Source organism: Macaca fascicularis, chromosome 11 (genome assembly GCF_037993035.2).
Source record: "Macaca fascicularis isolate 582-1 chromosome 11, T2T-MFA8v1.1".
NCBI classification, from domain to species: domain Eukaryota; kingdom Metazoa; phylum Chordata; class Mammalia; order Primates; family Cercopithecidae; genus Macaca; species Macaca fascicularis.
Window position 1 is genome coordinate 15,979,131 of NC_088385.1, and position 21,086 is coordinate 16,000,216.

The 21,086-nt window shown below is 44.8% G+C and overlaps 1 protein-coding gene across 1 annotated transcript; it reads left to right on the forward strand.

The window, feature by feature from the left end:
• Positions 1-615: 615 nt before the first annotated feature.
• On the forward strand, positions 616-20,676 carry EMP1 (epithelial membrane protein 1). Its single transcript, XM_005570201.4, has 5 exons — positions 616-702; positions 15,329-15,446; positions 17,356-17,452; positions 17,558-17,698; positions 18,412-20,676. Exons 2-5 carry the CDS (start codon positions 15,369-15,371, stop codon positions 18,579-18,581), a joined length of 486 nt encoding a protein of 161 aa, XP_005570258.3. The 5' UTR covers positions 616-702; positions 15,329-15,368; the 3' UTR covers positions 18,582-20,676.
• Positions 20,677-21,086: the final 410 nt, after the last annotated feature.

The window sequence follows — 21,086 nt, forward strand, 5'->3', positions numbered from 1 at the left end:
TCATGTGTCCCCTTTGCCTTCAGGGCCTCCCTGTACAGCCACCCACAGGACAGTGCACCAGGGTCAGGCAGGGAAGTAAATAAAAGAAGGAATCTGATAATTCCTGACAGTGTGCAGCAGCTGATGCATTTAATGGGGGAGGAAGACTGGGAATCTCGCTTGATGATGACCTAGGACGTCAGTCAGCAGGACACTGGCCCCTTTACTCCCCCTCCCAGGCTGAAACCTTGTGTTTTGTCTTATGCCCATGGTAACCAATTCTCCTTTCTGGTGAGGAGGAATGGGCTTCAGTAAACAGATCTATTTGTGTGATCCTATTACTCATTTGAAGCAATGTCACTCCTTTTTCCACTGTGGTCTGTGTGTCTGAGTCAGAGACAGCCTACAACAGGGTTCTTTGAATTGATGGCTCACTCCCAGCCACTCTTGACTGACTGCCAGCTTAGCAGGGCGTAGCTTACCAACAAATCTTTTTTTTTTTTTTTTTTTTTTTTTTTAAAGCCAGACTGATTCATAGAAACTCCTTTAAAACACGGTGAAAAGAAACCGCCCATTACACACCCCAGTACACCAGCAGGGGAAACTTATAACCTCGGGAGGCAGGTCCCTCCCCTCAGTGCGGTCGCATACCTCCAGAAGAGCGGACCAGGGCTGCTGCCAGCACCCGCCACTCAGAGCGCCTCTGTCGCTGGGACTCTCCAGGTAAGACAGCTCCTAACGCTGAGGGGACTCTCAGCAAACCTTCTCCTTCCTTTCCACGGCTCTCCTTCTTCTGACCCCATCTAAGCTTTGCTTTTACTTTTTTCCTTTGCTATTTTTCTATGATCCTTGAAACTTTTGGCTCAAAGTGGATACAGAGACAACTTTTTCCAGAAAGTTCAGAGAAGTGTATTTTGAGGACGGAGTCTGGGGAAATCAGTGGGACGGGACTGAAATCGTGCCTGGCAGTGGCTGGGTTCTCGTTCTAGGATGTGGAGGGAGCAGGGACTTTGAAACAAACTGGCGTAGGATGCTGTTTATGGAGGAAACACCACACACCTTGGAAATGACATTGGGAACTGCCCAGATGGTTTTCACCTCAAATCAGTTTTGATTCTGATTGCTTCAGGACTTGAATTTTTTCTCTGCTCGCTGGTTGTTGGTTGGGATTTTTTGGGTGGTAGTGGATAGATAACTGGTTTTCAGTTTATTTTTGACATTGCTTTTCCTGCCTGTTTTCTTCTCTATTCATTTCTGTTTAAATTTAAGTATTTTTTTCTCCTCATAGGATGGGAAGAGGGGGATTGGTTTGTTTAAAGAAAACTGTTGGCCGGGCACGGTGGCTCACGCCTGTAATACTAGCACTTTGGGAGGCTGAGGCGGGTGGATCACCTGAGGTCAGGAGTTCAAGACCAACCTGGCCAACATGGTGAAACCCTGTCTCTACTAAAATGCAAAAATTAGCCAGGCATGATGGCAGGTGCCTGTAATTCTAGCTACTCAGTAGGCTGAGATGGGAGAATTGCTGGAATCCGGGAGACAGTGGTTGCAGTGAGCTGAGATTGCACCACTCAGCTGCCCAGGCTGGAGATCACTCTAGCCTGGGCAGCTGAGTGAGACTCCATCTCAAAAAAAAAGAAAAAAGAAAAAAAAAAGAAAACCGTTACAGAGTGAAAGAGAGGGAGGCAACTGGTGTTTCAAATGAAACGTGGGAGTGGTTCATTTGGTGGAAGCAGGAGCTGATGAGGATTCCAGATGCCTTCTCTTGGCCAGATGTGGAGGGCGGGGGAGGCAAAAGGGAAGCTGGGTTTGGAGAAGAGGGTGGGGCAGGAGAACATCTGTGCCTGTTAAAAATTGTTGAGTGGCTTTGTGCTTTCACCCCAGAAAAAGCTGCCTTTCAGTGCTCAGTGAAAAGATGGCATATCAGAAACGATAAAAGAACTTTTAAAAGCAAGTGGATGTGGAATTTCTCTGCATGGAAGGCAGTGATTGTTTTGAAATGCCTATCTTTTCTTTCGTTCCCAAAATGTGGTTGTATAAATGCAAATACTCATGCTAATCATGAAGTAAATCAGGAGGAATGAAGAAGGGTGCTTTTTCCTTTTTTTTTTTTTAGGTTAGCATATTGGGTGAGTGTCTACTGAGGTGTGGCCCATTTCAACGTAAGATACTGGTATATTTTTTTTCCCCAAGTAAACAAGATGAGAATGACAGGATTCAGCTTGTCTGACAAAGTTAGGCTTTTCCTTTAGAAGCGCAGTACGTTGGGAGAGAAGATTTAGATGTAATCAACCCTGTGTTGGGCAGGCAACGCGCCTTGTAAAACTGCCCCGGGGGGATGATTGAGTAGGCACCAGGGCAACTTTTCAAGATGAAGGGAACTCCTACATTTGCTTCAAATGTTTATTATTTCCACACTACATGGATGTGGATTAGAGAAGCCATTATTAAATCAATAGTGTTAATATCCTGCGAAAATTATACAAATCTTTTAGTTCTGTGCAGGTTAAAACTAATAAGCAATGTCTGTCTAACCAGTCAGCGCACGGAAAGCCCCGAAAACGTTGGGAGTGTAAACCATCATGAACTGCATTATTTGTGGCAACGTTTCACATGATACTGCAGCTTTATACATGAGAAAATATGCTACATGTTACTTTGCTGGAGTTTGAAGACAATTTAGCAAAACGCCGTTTTGATTCCTGCGCTCTGCTCTTCCTCCAAGAAGTCGTGAGAGAATCCCTTAGCTGTGAGAGTTTTTCTGGATTTCAGCTTTGACAATACAGAAATGTGAGGGTTATTCCCGCCACCTCCCGCCTCCCGCTCCACCCCTCCCACCCTCAGGGGCAGATCCAATTCCACCCAGACTCCGAAGAATGGGGCGGGGGCGGGGGCTGCAGGACATCCTGTCTGGCGCCCTGGTCAGAGGGCCCCCCACATTTTACATTGTTTGTGGGTACTACACTGTCTTGGGAGTTGGCAAAAGGCCATCAAGAACCAACTCAACTCGGAGCAGATCACATCCTTAGAATCTGGCTATCTCCCAGGACTGCTGGGCAGACCGCTGGGGAAAGGAAAGACGTCCCTTCTGTGGATTGTGGAAAGGACTTATTACGCCTTCCTCAGCCCTTCCTGCTTCCTCCAGAGACCAGATTAGGCCCATCAAGTTCCCAGCCTTGTCAGTGGGCTTCATGGAGACCCCCTGCCCGGGAATGCAGACCCTCTTGGCTTGCTCTGGGTGGTTCTAGGAATTTCAGGTAGTGCCAGATCCACAGGGGCTTCTGGAGAGAGACACCTTGAAGACCTAGCAAAACTTGGGGATGAGGCAAGACTGCTTTTCTGTAGACTCTATGGAGCCTGGTGGGGCACATAACTGAACCGTCGCCACAGGAAAGGGCACGAGGCAAGTCAGTTCCATTTCATCCTTCGTTTCGTTCACAGAATTCTAAATTTGGGAGGGATCTTGGATCTCATTCATTCTCCTACTGTGTGCAGAAATCTAACTTTTACACCATCTTGAACAGATGGCCATCCTACAGATCTTAAAATTTCCAGATGTGGGGAGCTCAGAACCTCAGTGTGTATCTCCACACTCATTCCCCCAGCAGGCCAGCTCTAATTTTATTAAAGTTCCTTAAATCCAGCAAAATCAACTTCCTTATAACTTCCTGATTCTGCTGACCTGAAACAACTCAGAAAATATCTATTCTGGTTTCGTTGTTGCTCCACCCAATGATCCTTATCCTCTAAACACTTAATGCCTATTTAATATTTAATGAATACAACTTGATGGATCTACATTGCATTATCTTTTCTTCTTCTTCTTTTTTTTTTTTTTTTTTTTAGCCTAAGGCTCAGAAGGGCAGGGAGCATTTTTGAAGCTTGGAATTATGCTCTTAGTCAATCATACTCACGGGGTTTTTGATTTGGAGGTATTTTCATTTTCTAAATGCATGGATATGGTTCCCTCTTTAACTTCCCACATGTATGTACATAGCTGCCTAACACAAAAGCTCAGGCATATTTGGGACTCTCAGATGTACATACTTGGAGGGACACACCCAGTGTTGCTACCTACTAAGTCATGGTTAGATCAATCCAATACCAGGACACAGGCTTCTAGCTAGGGGATTGTCCCATAACTTGGGGATTGTCCCATAACTTGGTCCATAGTTCACGTAGCCCACGCCTATACATTGTCACCACCCATCATAGTAACTATGGGAGCAGGCTGCCCATCAAATGTAGCCTCCTTGTAATTGCTGGCCAGCAATCTGGGTATCAACCCCTTGAGAAGAGCTCCTACATCTTAACCAGTGTAGAACAGGAATTTTCTCACCATAGGCTTCCCTTTTCTAATACTCTCCCCAGATCCGCCCAGGTGATCTTGAATTTCTGGACTGCACTTGCTATTCAGTAATGAAGGAAGCCCAAATATGGTTCCAGTTAGGGGTTTACTTGAATCTCCATCACCCAGCCCCGACATACACATGTCCTGAAACTACTCTTTGCAACACTTCAGTCCCTGGCATCCTGCCTGGGTAAAACCATTTCCTTCAATTTACCTGGGAGAGTCACTGATAGTGAAGGAGAAAGATGAAAGCACAAACACCTGTGGTGATTGCTGCTTCAGTCTTTTCCTTTTTAACAAAATGTTTGGGTCAAGGTTTTCTTTTGTGTGGTGGAGATGGCATTTCCCTGGAACTACGATGGACTCCTCTGCTGAATGGTGCCCTTGGCCTTATGTGGCTGTGACAGTTTTTCTATTTGCTGAGCCTGTTTCATGAATTGTTTCTTCAAAGAGGGTAGTTAAACTAGAGAGCCCCTTCGGCACAGCTTGAAACCGCGGCAAGAATCCTGGAGCAGATGTCAGACAGCTGACTAGGAAGACAGAGGGGCAGTGGTGTTATCTAGTGGTGTTATCACTAGATAAGTGGTGTTATCACTTGTCTTTTGCTTTCGGAAGTTGAACCTGTTGGTTCTTTCACACCCCTTATGGCTCTGAGATTCTAAGATTCAGCCAGGCGTGGTAATCGAGCTACTTGGGAGACTGAGGTGGGAGGATCACTTGAACCCAGGAGTTTGAGAACAGTCTGGGCAACATAGACCTGTCTCTGAAAAAAGAATTTTAAACAGCAGGGCGGGGTGGTGCATGCGGGTAGTCCCAGCTACTTGGGAAGCTGAGGCAGGATGATTGATTGAGCCCAGGGCTTTGAGGCTGCAGTCAGCTATGATTGTACCATTGCACTCCAGCCTGGGTGACGAAACAAGACCCTTCTCAAAACAAAACAAACCAACCAAACAAAACACCAAAAAAGAAACGAAAAACAAAAAAATTAAGATCCTACCATTTCTGTTTTGAGGAATCCCTTGGGCTGACGCTAGCAGCTAGTTTAATCTGTAAAAATTGATAGAAAAGTGAAACAGGGCAACGCGTGGCATTGAAATGGGCATTTTTCAGAGGATTCTCATCTCCTAGGTTCCTTGAGGACCCACACAGCCTCCTCTGCCCCATCCACTCACAGATTCTTTAGGCATGGTGTTCCCCGGACTTACTCTCAGCCATGAGCGTTCACCCGGCACTAGGAATAAAAGAAAGAGGTTTGAGTAATTAAACGTAAAGGGTGCCAGCTCACATGAGGAGGGCAGGCTGAGTCTGCGAAGACATTGACAACAGCAAAGCATTCACCAGGAACAGAATCAGGCTCAGGGAGAAACTGAGCTGGCCCTGGGAACAAACTCCACCCTCTTCTCGAGGAGGGAGACCCTGCAGCATGAGGGTGTGGTGTATAGGTGTGGACAGGAGCCAATGAGGAACAATTTGAGAGGAGGAAGAGGAAGGTGTGACTAAGACAGGAGGGAGGGAGGGAGAGCAAGTGGGATGCTATTTCCCAGGCTGTGTGTTGAGGGAGGAGGCAGACAGAAAGACCTAGAAGCGGGAGAAAGAGCTAAGTTGATAGAGAAAGACAAAGTGGATAGACAAAAAGCTAAGTGGATGGAGAAAGAGCAAGGGAGAAGTGATGAGGCTGTTACCCCTCCCATCCTTCCGCTCTTTTTTGGGGACCACCTACCCTCAATGTTTCAGGACAGTCCTTCGGTCAGAATTGTATTCTTTGTCCCCTGTGAAGAATCTTTTGTTGCACTGGTTTCCTCTTGTTTTTTTCAGGATAGTTGACACCTCTTTGGTATCATTTGAGTTTCCGCTATGGGTGCCCACCAGGCTGGAACCTCTTCAATGTTTCTCCTCTTCCAGGTCAGATCAGAGCTGAGAGCAAAACGGGGTCCTTGATCCTTAGACCTCTCGTTTCAAAGACTCAAAGACCCTTCCCCAGGACGCTGGAGAAGGGGAGTTGGAGAGAGGTTTGCGACCCTGAAACAACTAGCTTGGGGCAAGCCAGTGTGTTCACATTGATCTCAGAGAAAGTTCTGAAGCTGAGACCTGGAGCTTCCCTTTACTGAAAGATAGTTTCCAGGTCTGGGTGGGGTGGGGATTCCTGTGGTTAGAAGGTTAGAAGCTTGCTTGGAGTTTGCAGGGGGATCTGGTTCGGGCCTGTGGTGGCCAGGCAGGCTGGCTCTGCTGGGTGGGCCTTCTCCACAAAATGAAGGGAGAAGCAGTGGCCTCTGAAGACCATGTGTTTTTATAATTGACACAGTTTTAAGGGGTGTATGCTGACTCTCTGATTAACTCAGAGAATGTAGGAGGAAAAGAGAGAACAGTAGATCTGGTAGAAGTTCTAGAACTTCCACCAAACCCTAAGCCAAGAGACAGGAGAGAGAAAATCATGCCAGGTGGAAGAGCCCTGCCTGGAAGGTGCGAAATGGCTTCAGTTCTGATTCGATTCCATTTCTCCTTTGGGGACGTGCATTTCCTTCTTATCAAGGGGTTGGACTGAATGACCTCAGTGCCTCTCAACCTCTAAAGAACGAATTGAAATGAAGCCCTGAGCCCACCTGATGGGTCTGGGGTGTCTGTAGGCAAGGGGCCTCCCCTCCCAGCTTGCCGCCTTCCAGGAGGCTGCAGCTTTGCTGGTTGAAGCATGTTGCCGCCATCTACTGTTGGTCCCGCCCAAGCGCCGCTGGGGCTGGGCCACACCTAGGTTTTCTTCCCAAACCCCTAGTTATTATCTTGGCAGCTTCTCCCTTGAAGACATTCTGGCTGCCAGAACACTCCTTTGTCAAAAGCAGAAGGCAACTCACGCTTCCGTCCTCACCCAGGGAACATCGCCCGATCCCTTAACCAGCTGCAGTCTGGGGGAGTGGGCTGGGCCCCAACTTCACAGCCCAGGTCTGGCCTCAGTCTTTGCAACTGTTGCCCAAATCCACCCCCTCCCTTGGACACAAAAGAGGACAAGCGGAAATAAGAGAGCGAGGTTATTCTCCTTGGGAGCATTTGCAAAAACAATATTCATGCCGCTTGTTTGCTTTTAGCATAATCGTTGGTCTTCAGGCTCTGCCAGGGAAGCATAAGGGCCATTTCCCTGGCCTGAGCCTCTCACTTTACACAGAGGAAGAGACCAACCAACCAGGAACTGTGTGGCCCCCGCTCTGTGCCTGGCACAGGCCTTCAGCCCTCACGCTAATCCTTTGAGGTCTACAGGTCACAGTTCAGGTGTGATGGAACCAGGATTGGAGCTGAGAAGCCCTGCTCTGTGCTACTTTGAACTCTGTGCCTCTAGGAGCCACTGACGAGAGAAGTTATGTGATTTTTCCAAAGTCAGCAGTTGGTAGGAGGCAGATTTATTATAAGAATCTGGTTCTCCAATAGGTTCTCTCTCATATAGCGGGCTTGCCCCACTCGCAACCCACCCCTTGGCTCCTCACCCCTAACTATGTGAGACTCTGTGCTAGTCTACACAGCACTAGACAAACACGACTTGCTGTATAATCACCCCCATTTATGATAGCCTGCATTTGGGAGATGAAAAAAATAATTGTTTTCCCTGCAGCATGTAGGTTCCTATTACTTTTGCTGCTTGATTGACGATGCTTCCCCTGGTTGTAAAAACTGCCCTGTATTTTCCAACATCAAGTCCTACCTGAGGTTCCTTCCTTCCACACCAAACATGAGCTATGCAGAGGCCGAAGGAAATGGCCCCTGAGAATTCTTTTTCTTTGCATGTTTCCCATGGAAAAATTAATACCCTGCTTTCCCACTCCTGCATAAAAACAATATTGAGAATGGAAAAGTACACTTGATATAAAACAACAATAACAATGGCCAGAGAGGCTCATCCAAGGTCTCATCCACTCAGCCTGCCTTTAATCCCAGTCTTTTCCTCCTCCAGACACATCCTTTCTGGCTGCCCCCAGAAAGGAGTGCTTCCTTTTCTGCTTTTGTGGTAACATGAGCATCCATTTTGCCAACCAAATGATCCTTCATGGGAAACAAACACATCAAAAGCAAACCAACAAAAGCAAAATGCTCCTGACGTGCGCAGAGGACAGAAAGGCTTTCGTGCCACCCTGCGCGGTGTCCTTAGGAAGGAGAGGCAGCTGCGGAGTTTCAGGTGTCACGCTGAGGAAGGTGGTGTGGGGATGGCTGACTCATGGGGGTCAGTTGACCAGAAGCGGCGGCTACGCCTCTCTCTCCCTCCTCATGCCTTGGAGGAAGGGCCATGTCTTTGGTCAGATGCTGTGAGAAAGCTTTCTCCAAAGTTTACAGTTATCCAGAAAGAGATCAGAATTTCACTGTCAGAAAAACATTGTCCAACAAAAAGGGAGTGTCTAGCAGTAATCTCAGGACTGTGTTATGACTTGACTGAGATTTTGAGATCTAAGGTGAGGGCCTCTGGTGAATCTTCTGATAACCTGGTAGTTCTTCTGTGAAGACAACCATGCTAGAAAGAGGAAGAATTAGTCTAGTAGGGTAATGTCACCGGCAGAATTAAAAGTGGTGGTGGTCGTTGCCAAGAGCACACTTGGACGTATTGTCAGAAAAATCTTTCTAACTGGGGAGGGGATCCTGGTAGGTAGTGAGCTCTCCATGACTGGAGGAGGTTAAGCATGATTTAGATAGTTCTTTGGTCTAGATCTGTAGATGACTTTCTTGAACTGAAAAGGAATTTTAAAGACCTCCCTCTTCAGTCCTGAGATTCTGTAATTCAAAGAAGTAGAGAGAAAGGTTAAATCTGCAGACAAACTAGCGTTTAGAAATTTAAGACATTCTCTTTGGATTCACTTATTTCCTCTTGAACAAAAGGCAACACACACATATATACCCGTGTGTATTCAAATGCACTCAGGAAACAGTCACATATTTACATAGGTATTTATATAGAAATATATAATAAAGTTTGCATACAATAAGATGCTCAATACATAGTTGTAGTAAAGTATTAAACAATTTCTGAAAAATAATAAAGGACTAAAGTCTATGTATGTTAAAAAAAAAAAAGGAAATATTTTCCCTCTAGAATTCTGTGGTTATTATGAAGTCTTCAGTCATTTTGACATTATTTTTCCATAGGGAAGAAATTATGGGCATCCTTAATTCATTTATTTGTTCATTGAACAGATATTTATTTGGTACCTGTCATAGGCAAGACTCTCCCTTCAGGGACTTAAAATCTTAGGACTATCATTAGCGGTTTTAATGAAAAGCTATGTGAGGGCAATAAAATAAGAGAGAAAAGAAAACTACTCCTAACCTATGGATCTGGGAAGGCATTTTGGAAGAGGTAGGATTTTAGCTTGGTTGAAAAGAATGATAGACTGTCACAGAAAGAAGAATACAAAGCAAGGCTTTTATTTTTGGAAATCCGAGACCTGGGATTGCAGGGGCTGGCTTGAGGTGCTTGGAGCCTCTTTCCTGGTGATTGGTGGTGGTTAGTGGTGGGAGTTTGGAGGTTCTTGAGCAGGGGAGTGCCATGGTCAGATAACCCAGTAGCAGGGTAGAAGATATGTTAGAGGGGAGGCGTTCAGAGACAGGGTCATGGGTGAGGCTGATGCCTTGGTCAGGCTAGGACCTGAACTGGACAGTGGCAGTGGGAATGGAACATAAGGAAGGATGTGAGAGGAGTAATAGAGGTAGAAACTCAGGGTAGGACTGTGAGGTTTTGGGCAACAAAAGTGGAATGAGGGGAAGGGAAGATAGGACATTTGGCAGTGGTCATTACTGCTCTCTTCTCCCCAGAAAAACACCTGGTCTTTCTTAAGCTGCCATGGAAATGCCAGCCAGATCCATCCCTGCTTCTCAGAAAGCTCTCTCGTGCCCTCTTGTAGAGAAGGCCTCCATGATGCCTCTCATCTGGGAGAATCTTACCCATACTCAAATGAATCATGGAAATCTGAGCCCCGAGGGCCTCCCCCAGTGTTTGCATCGTCTTCAGTCCCTGATTTCTGAGCACGCTCCCCTCTCACCCCTCGGCTAAGGCTAATTCTTCAGTGACTCAAGCCCCAGGATTTTGACCACTTCCTTCACTGAAGAAGTGGGTTTTTGGTTGCTCTGTTCTATTGTATTGCTCCCAGTTATTGTGTTTTAGGCCACACTTAAAGAATTGCTGCTGCCTCCAGGCCCCATGGCAGTTCAATAAGCACACACACTTCTGGACAGGAGAAAGTTATCTGATTCCTAGCTTAGCAATCACGGAGCCAAATTATGCACCTCTAAACTTCCCTTCTGTTTCTTAGAAGTCAATTATTCTCAAAGTCGCTGCAGATTTAGTTACCCACCAGAAAAGGAAAGGCTCCCATGTGGCCCTGAGTAATTTCTCACTGGTCAGAGAACCCTAAAAGTGTAGGCTGCCTGAACAAAGGCAACAAAGCAATGTATGGCAGTCTCAGGTCTGTGTTCCTTTGATTGTTTCATTTGTGTGTGTGTATGTGTGTGTGTGTGTGTGTGCGTGTGTGTGTGTGTGCGTGTGTGTGTGTGTGGTGCAAGAGGGAGGCAAGAAGCCAATAAAGATTTAAATGGATGGAGATAACTTGAGAGGTTTGGTTATCCCTCTTTCCCTTCTCTCATGTCTCGTATTAGTTAGCCCTTTGGAGCTATAGCCATGAGCAATTTTAATCTTCTTTATTTTATTTTATTTTGAGATGGAGTCTTGCTCTGTTGCCCAGGCTGGAGTGCAATGGAGCGATCTCAGCTCCTTGCAACCTCCACCTACCTGGTTCAAGCGATTTTCCTGCCTCAGCCTCCCCAGTAGCTGGGACTACAGGCGTGTGCCACCACACCCGGCTAATGTCTTGTATTTTTAGTAGAGACTAGGTTTCACCATGTCAGCCAGGATGGTCTCGAACTCCCTCAGGGTTATTTCTATTAACTATAACTATATTAGCTATTCTGTTAGCTAAGAACTTTATCTAAATACTGAATGGTCAGTGTTTGTGAGGTTTGCATTAGAGCTAGGAGCACAAAGACATGTCTGCTGTAGTGCGGTCTGGGCAATGCGGAAAGAAAAGGAAGAACAGTGGTCAGAAACAAAAGATGGTGATCAGAGGTAGGGAACTGCAAGCCTGTCCATTAGGGCAGAAAAAACAGAAAAGGGATATCAGAGACCCGTGTGTGGCTCTGAGGTGCTGATCTCCATTTCTGTTAACAATACTTCTCTCCAGAGTCACCATACATGGCTCCTATACCTTCCTCAGTTTCCCACCCAGCCCCTGACTGCCCCTGTGCCACGTATGTTAGGTAGGTGAGGCTTAAGAAAGAGATCATCCTCCACTCACAGCGGTGGGTACAGAAATGTGTTCCTGGCATCCACATAGAAGTCAGTGGATGGCCTGTTCTTTAAAAATGCAATGAATTGATAAGCTCTGCTGGCCTAGGTCTGGGAGTCTAAGCACCACAAATGAACGCTGTTATGAGCATTCCCCTACAACTTTGGGACTGCCCAGTGCACCAAATGCTCTGCAAAAAGCAGGTTTTGCTTCAAAGTATTCAGAATTGCAATGCTGTGATTCTCTGCATCTTGGTTTGCGCTGCCTCACTAGGACTGGGGTATGCTTTCCACTGGAGAGTGCCACCCATAGCATTTTGGAGAGGGGTGACGGAGAAGTCTACTATTGTTTTAGTGAAACACACTGCTAAGAAGTAAGTAGTAGCCACCAACACTTCCAATGTATAAATTCTCATACATGGTATTTTTTTCAGTGCCTTTGTATGAAGCAAGATTCACAGTGGGGCAGGGAATGAATCTCCCCACAAGCTACCCTGCAAGTAATGGGTGGGTGGAAGTTTTAGGAGCAAGGGTTCTTCTGCTATTCTACTCTGCTATTTGATAAGTGCATAGACATTTACCCATTAGGTACCACTAATGGCTTTTTCATAAAGACCTCAATGATCACCCCCTCCCAGACTGAGGGGTCCCCTGGGGGCAAGAGGTATCTAGCCCAGTATAGAGACTGGGTAACTAGGGATGATTCAGCCCAGAAACTCAAGATGATAATTCATTCTGTTTTCACCTGTGTTGGGGGAAGGCCATTGAAAGTAATGGAAGCCCCTCTAAACTGACAGTGATATTAGTAAAACCTGACAAATAATGGGCCAGTGAAAAGATGGAGAAGTTGTAGCTCAAGCTAAACAGCCTCTCCTTCTGGCTGGATACAGCAGCTAAAAGCAGAGAGAACTGTGTGTTTCGCACAAGAAGACCACTTGCTAACTCCAGACATTTTGCTTCTTTCCGTGGTGAAAAGACAGGGAGGGCACAATCACAAAAATCCAAGATGAAAGAGAGTTGCTCTTTTGCTTGATTCTCACATCCATTCTTCCAGCCTGCAATGGGCGGGGCATATGGTCAGCTGGATCCAGGGGCCAGGAACTCACACACACCACCAGGGCTGTGACGCATGGGTCCAGGTAGAGGTGCCGTGGGAGGGGTCATTGAGACAGAGAGTGTGAGCTGGGCAGAGGAAATCAGACTTGACTTTAGGGGTTACAGAGCAACCCAAGGAGACAAAATGCCGCTGAATTCCCAACACCCTATCAGGGAGGGAATGTTTTCTGTGACTCATTTAAGTGGCTTCACTTGGTGGATTATATTCTGTTATTGGCCCCTCCAGCCTTTCCCGCTTTTAAGAAGAGGATGTTTGTAAATTAGAAGCAACAGGAACAAGAAAGTCATTTGAAGAGCCCGAGGAGGATTAAACATCAGTATTTGTTATGTAATATTTGCAATTCTCTGCAATCAGCCTGTTCCTTTCCCCATAGGGGGCAAGGAGATCAGGATCTGGTGAGGTGTGAATCTTGGGGCGTATGAGGAAGTTGGGCTGAGAAAGTGAACTGTCTCCTGGTCTTTCCCGAGGGTGTGCTCTTAAAGGTCTCCCCGCTTAAGGAGCAAGGGTCAGACAAATGACAATTTCTAAGAGGACTGAAAGGATTTTATACACCCTGCCTCGTGGACTACACAGCAGATACCTTATTACTTGCACTTAACATGGGGCAGCCTAGCGATTGAGTAACTGGGTTGAGTTGGCAACAGCTACCTGGCTTCACTTATGAATAATAGTAATAATAATAACCACAGCTAAAGCAACCCCATTATTAGTAGCTGCCATGTGCCAGACACTAGGTGTTTTACATAAACAATCTGAATTCATCCTCACACTTCCCTTTGCAATTGACATTGCGACTTCCACTTTCTAAATGAGGAAACTGAGATGAGCGGTCAAATAACTGGATACGATTCTAATTCAACCTCCGATTCAAAAAACTCTTTTTGCTGTGCATTTAAGTCAAGCAGAAAATTGTGGAGGTGTGCTAGAACCCGAGAAAAGCAAAAATGAATTTGAATGTGTGGGGAGATTATTAATAGCAGACATGAAAGCTCCAACCTCTCCCCTGAAAAGGCAGGATAAACGTCATAATTTTTGCATTCGCAGTTAAATTGGACACATAAAAAAACAACCTGGTTTGGAAGGAAGTGGCCAGATTGGGAAGGGGCTGCTGGAGAGGGTCAGGGAGAATGGTGGAAGCAGTGTCTGCCTCTCATTCCTTGCTTGCAGAGAGCAAGGCACCCTGATGTATATTAGATCATTCTAGATTTTTGGTTGCCTGATGAAGAAAGTGAGAGGAGATAAAAGGCATGTGAAGTGTTGGAATTATAGTATCAGTGCTCTCTAATAAATACTGGTATGGCATTAAAGTGGCTCAAGCACATTCAAGGCATCAATTAAATTAGGTGGAGTGAGAGAGGGCAGTGGAACAACTGCAGGACGCGCCTGGCCATCTCCTCCCTTGGTTAGGGCATCCACACATCCATTCTGCCTAGGGTGTGAATAACCTCAAGCCCTTTCCTTTTGATGTCCCTCTGAGCCTGCACTGCTTTGTGACAGTCTTAGGCATGACAAAGCTCTCCTTCTGTAGCTGACATAAATCAGAATAGCCTCCCCCATGTGTATCCTTCACACTTCCTTTATTTCCTAGGCTTTATGATCAATGGGCTCCCTTCTTCTCTGCTGCCATTACGGCTGTAAACTTTTGTTTATCCATGTACATTCTTAATCAATGTTAGTTCCCAATCCTCCCATCCTGTGATTTATGCATTTGCCTATCTTCTGTATTGAGTCCTGAAGGGTTGGAATTTGTGTAAATGTCATGTACAAGAAGGCACATTTGGTGGTATCTCAAGTTGCATACAGAACCATCACACTGAGCTGTGGAAAATATGACTCTCTGCCCAGACCAATGGCAGGCTTTCTGCCATGAGGCACACAGAGTCCAGAGGCTCAGGTATAGTAATACTAGTCTGAAATGCTCAGTCGGGAGTGACTAGACCATTAAACTGTAATTAGGTTGTTATAATTATTGAAAACCAAACAGCATTATAATAATAGAATTGTGTCTTTCACATTTTATATCTCATCCGGGATCAAATTAGTAGCCTATTCAGTATATGGGCATTGAGTAATAGCTGCTATTCTTCAGAAGGCATTCGCTTCTATTAAAAGTGCTGGGTGAGCAATTCGATGAAAGCATGGACATTTTCCTAGTGGAAAATGGACATTTATATGACATTGTTGCACAGAGACCTGGAAATTATAAAGGTCTACTTCTTTGAAAATCACAGTCCTATTTGTAACCTCTAAAACACAAACAAAATAAAATAGTAGCAGTTATCATAAAATGTTCTTGTTCCTTACTTGAAATAGACAGTATTAGAGAACTGAGTATGTAAATGCCTAAGAAGAAACCAAATTCTGTTTCCATGTAGGTATGTATAACTGGATGAATAGGCACTTAGGCAAATCAGAGCTAGGTTACAGGGGTGTTTTCAGGAATTTATGATTCGATTGTGATGGTTTTTAGAGCAGCTCTTCCCCAGGTTAGCAGAGAGCCCACATGTGTGGGAAAACTGAGTCGTCTTATCGAATCCAACAGTAACCGTTTTTGTCCCTTTCTTTTTCTTTTCAGAACTCTTTGCTCACGAGTTACCAAAAAACCAAAAGCCAAGATGTTGGTATTGCTGGCTGGTATATTTGTGGTCCACATCGCCACTGTTATTATGCTATTTGTTTGCACCATTGCCAATGTGAGTAATATGCTTTTGTTTATTCACTCATTGAGAAATCATTCGAATATTTACATCAAGTGCACAAAAGAAGTTTAAGCCACAGCCCTTGCCCTTCATGAACTTACAGCTCAGTTGTGGGAAAACAAAATAAACACACGCTTGCCCTTCAAACAATTAAATAACAAGAGGATAAAGGTGAATGGCCACAGGAGCGATCCTGCCAGAGCTGTAGGTGGTTAAGGGCTGGAGGATCTAGTGTGGCTTCTTCGGGCTCTAGAAGAGCCTTCCCAGAAGCAGGTGTGAGTGGAGCTTGAGGTGAACCTGGAGGACTGGTAGATGACTGAGGTTTCTCTTAGTGAAAGAGGGAAGGTGGAAGGATCATAGGGATGCATTCAGGTGGGAGTGCTAGCAAAGGAGCACATGTAGGAAGGACAAGCTTTGGTCAGAGGATAAGGAGGACACACACCTAAGTGGCCGGAGCCGGACTTCCCCTTCTGAGAAGCTTGATTAGAAGGATAGATAGGAAGGAGAGGATGACAGGCTTTGACTGCCAGACCAGCGAATTCAAATTTTGAGCAAAGAGTAGCCTGTGAAAGCGGAGTTTTGCAAGATTAACCCAGTGCCACTTAATTAACTAACTCAGACAAAACAAGAAAAAAAAAAAAAGTGGAGGGAGTCTTTTCTCTCTGAACCCTGGGCTACTCTGACCTCTAGTGATGGCTTATAGCACCCAATTTGCTTTTACTTGTGCTTTTCTCAGAAAAAACAAGCCAGCTCCTTGGACTTAAAAACCAAGGCCACCAATCACTAGGCCGGCAAACCATGGTTTCAGAATCTGTTTAGGTCCCTATCACAGTTAAAGTATAAATGAGTTTTAAAGTTCAGTTAGAAGAGCTTTGCAAACATTGGTGGGTGTGATCATAAGCAAGGCTAATTTAAGAATAACTGTGATAAGGCAACCTCCACCCATGCAACCTCCTCATTTTGTAATTTAGCCATTCTATATGTCAACTCTTACATCTATCCAGATAAATCTGATAAGCTTCTTCAAAGTGTATTAATGAGCTCCAAAGTGCTGTGTGTCTGTGAATTACCAGCCCCTAATATACGGCTCGGCACACAGCTGTTTATTGAATGAAGAGCAGGGATTGGCGCAGGTGATTGCATGTGCCTGGCCCCGCCTTTCCAGTGTGTGCATTTGTGTGTATGTAGACAGAACCCTGCACTTGTTTTCTATTCTAGAAGGATGATTCCTTTTCTTGGGCCAGGCAGGAAGGGATGGCGGCACCATCATGAGCCTGGGGGAATCCATTCAAGTCACCCTTCAACTTTTAGTAGCCCCTACAGGAAAGCACTTGCTGTAGTATTTTACTATCAAATTACTTTGCATGTTGTGACAGTGAAGTTTGATCCTTCTGTTTAGATGAAAGGGGCTTATTAACCACCAGATTCATTGTTATTTTCCCAGTAGGTCTTATGTTTTTTAATTGTTTCCAGTTGGACATTTCACTTTTTTTTCCTGGTCAACCAGGGATTTAAAAGAAACAATCTTGTTAGAGTATATGAATTGCACACACTTAAGCCAGCTTCTTCATCCTGGATTTCTGTTTCTCAGAACCTTAGAATTTTAAACCACTGTGGTTGAATTACTTCCGTTTATTTTAAGTCATGAAGATCGTAGAACCCAAAGAGGGCTAGGTGATTTCTTTCTGGGTTTCACATTCTTCTGTCTCTCTTCTCTTGGGATCTTTGTGACTTCAGTTTTAATCGGACCTTATTTCCACCCACAGATAGGCTGCTTAGACATCGTTATGGCTAGATAAAGTGTCTTCATTAATATTTGATCCCGATGTAAGCTGATTTGTTATTTTCTTTTTAAATCAGAGGGTCAGCTTTCAATCAACATTTTCTTTCCTTCTGGTTTCAGGTCTGGGTGGTTTCCAACGCGGGAAATGCATCAGTAGGTCTTTGGAATAACTGTACCAACACTCTCTGCAATGGGACCCTGTCATACGCCCATGAAGGTATATATAAAGATATTGACCCAGTGCTGACAATAGGTGTGGTCAGGGAATGTTCGGCCCCTGGAGTGACCCCATGCCCTTGTTCTCCTCGCCCTGTGTCTACAGATGCCCTGAAGACAGTGCAGGCCTTCATGATTCTCTCTATCATCTTCTCTGCCATCTCTCTCCTGGTCTTCGTGTTCCAGCTCTTCACCATGGAGAAGGGAAACCGGTTCTTCCTCTCGGGGGCCACCATGCTGGTGTGCTGTGAGTATCTCATGGGTTGAGTCCAGTTTACATTGTTAAGTCCATCTTACCATGGGGGCTACTGGCAACTTGGACAGATTAGCACATGGTTCAGTGAAACTTCCTTGTGCAATTTTCTCCTCTGGTTATTTGTTCTCTCATGGAAAACCTTGAACTGCTGCTTGGGTTAAGAACCCTCATCTTCTTCATTGTTCAAAACCAGTGCTCCTTGGTAGCTACCAAGTGGCAGCGCATTATCTGTCAATAGCACGTGTATACAAGACACTTGAAGAAGGCAGAAAGGTAGGAGTTCTCAGAAAGATGAAACCACTGCCACAATGCACACAATGATTGTGATTCTCATTTAATTGTTGTTCTTTCCCAATATACTCGGGTTGGTGGAAGGACGTGCTCTTTTTCATCCCTGATTAGCTTTCCTAGACCCACAAGGGCCAGACAGAACAGCTGGGTGGTAGGCATGAGGTTCTGTGTTTTACATCACACTATGGACACACAAATGAGCGCAGATATGAGAGCCCAGACACCTCTAATTTATCGACATACCATTGAGCTTGGCCCAGGGGACATCCATCAGAACTCCTGTTTAGGGACAAACAACCAGAGTTCATTTTCCTATTGCTAATGAGGGAAATAGGATCTTCTTAAAATTAGAAAAACTTTTTCTCGATGTTAATGTAAGAAAACACACTGACACATCTCCTTTTCCCCTGCAGGGCTGTGCGTGCTGGTGGGGGTGTCCATCTACACTAATCGTTATGCGAATGACTATAACACCTACTACGGGTCGGAAGATCACCACGGCTATTCCTATATCCTGGCCTGGATCTGCTTCTGCTTCAGCTTCATCATCGGCGTTCTCTATCTGGTCCTGAGAAAGAAATAAGGCCAGACGAGTTCATGGGGATCTGGGGGGTGGGGAGGAGGAAGCCGTTGAATCTGGGAGGGAAGTGGAGGTTGCTGTACAGGAAAAACCAAGATGGGGAGGGGGGAGGGGGAAGAAAAGGGGGAGCTCAAATCCCAAACCATTACCGAGGAGATTGTCTGCTGCCAAGCCCCCGCCCTGGGGAGAAAGTAGTTGGCTAGTACTTTGATGCTCCCTTGATGGGGGCCAGAGAGCCTCCCTGCAGCCACCAGACTTGGCCTCCAGCTGTTCTCAGTGACACACACTGTCTGGGGCCCCATCAGCTGCCACAACACTAGCCCCACTTCCGAGGTGAATTCTGGGTCATGCACTGAGGTCCACAGACCTACTGCACCGAGTTAAAATAGCGGTACAAGTTCTGGCAAGAGCAGATATTGTCTTTGTGATGAATACGATAAGCCTGGAAGCCATCCTGCCCTTCTGACCCAAAGCAAAACATCACATTCCAGTTTGAAGTGCCTCCTGGGGGGGCTTTGGCCTGCGAGCCATTGTCCCTCTTTGGAACAGATACTTAGCTCTGTGGAATTCAGTGACAAAATGGGAGGAGGAGAGAGAGTTTGTAAGGTCACCTTGGTGGGTTAGCTAAACCAAGAAGGAGAGCTTTTCACAATGGAAAACCTGGGGGATGCTCAGAGCCCAGTCCAGACCTCACACACGGCTGTCCCTCATGGAGACCTCAAGCCATGGTCTTTGCTAGGCCTCTCGCTTAAAGCCAAGTCAGTTCTTCTGGAGTTTCTCTAAAGTTACTAGTGAACAATTTGGTGGTGAAAGTACTACACAAACTGTGGGATCCAAGGGGCAGTCTTGCAACAGTGCCATATTAGGGTTATATTTTTAGGATTCCCCTCAATGCAGTCAATGTTTCTTTTAAGTATACAACAGGAAAGAGATGGACATGGCTGCTTGTAGCACAATCCTATTACTCTTCCTGTTAACTGTTTTTGAAGAAGTTTTGTCTAATGATCAATATTGAGGATCAGGGCTCCTAGGCTCAGTAGTAGCTCTGGCTTAGACACCAGCTGGAGTGATCAACTCTTAGGGACCCTGCCTATCCCACTTCACAGGTGAGGCATGGCAATTCTGGGAGCTGATTAAAACACACGTAAACCAAAACCAAACAACAGGCCCTTGGGTGAAAGGTGCTATATAATTGTGAAGTATTAAGCATACTATATTTCAGCCATGATAAGAACAGAGTGCCTGCATTCCCAGGAAAATGAGAAAATCCCATGAGATAAATAAAAATCTAGGTGATGGGCAGATCTTTTCTTTAAAATAGAAAAGGAAAAACTCTTGTAGTACCTAGTCAGATGGTAGATGAGCTGCCTGCAGCTGCAGGAGCATCTCTATATAGTACTTAGAAGTAGTATGTTATTCCTGGTTAAGCAGGCATTGCTCTGCCCTGGAGCAGCTATTTTAAGCCATCTCAGATTCTGTCTAAAGGGGTTTTTTGGGAAAACTTTTTGTTTATTGCCCTGAGAAGGTCTACCCCAGGGAGAATCTGAGACATCTTGCCTACTTTTCTTTATTAGCTTTCGCCTCATCCATTTCTTTTATACCTTTCATTTTTGGGGATTTGTTATGCCATGATTTCTGGTATTTATGTAAAAGGATTATTACTAATTCTATTTCTTTATGTTTATTCTGGTTAAGGAAATGTTGAGGGCAAGCCACCAAGTTACCTGGGTTGGGGTTAGAGAGATTGGCCAGCAAAAACTGTGGGAAGATGAACTTTGTTATTATGATTTAATTATCACATGGTTATAGAAGGCTGTCTTAGTGCAGAAGTATACTTACATATCAGACATATCCAACGGAAATACTCAAATTTTGTTAAGAAGTTGAACTATGACTGGAGTAAACCATGTATCCCTTATCTTTTACTTACTGTTCTGTGACATTTATGTCTCATGTAATTTGCATTATTTTGGTGGATTGTTCTAGTACTGTATTGGGCTTCTTCGTTAATAGATTATTTCATATACTATAATTGTAAATATTTTGATACAAATGTTTATAACTCTAGGGATATAAAAACAGATTCTGATTCCCTTCATTGTGTGAATGTTTTCTTTCTAAAAAAAATGTGGAAAAATATGGATAGTTGTGACATTTATCCCTCATTAATTGCCTATCAGTTTGATTTGGACAACTTGACATTTATTTGAGACATTAAGCTACTTTCTGGTAATATATTAGGCATTTCTGCAATAGCTCTTTCAGGCAACTGAATGTTATTAAGCATAGTTTTATCTTGCTTTAATTAAACCTCTTAGGCAAAACATGAAACTTCATAAGCTAATACATTAGAAAGAGTTTATGATTTTAAATCAGAAATGCTTGTGACATTAAGAAATGAGGCACTTGTAAAGTTTCTTTGAAATAGCCAGCTCCTCTAGTGTGTCTTCAAAATATAAAGTGATTCACAAAGGCACGCATCACACCTATTTGTAGCAGCCCATTCAT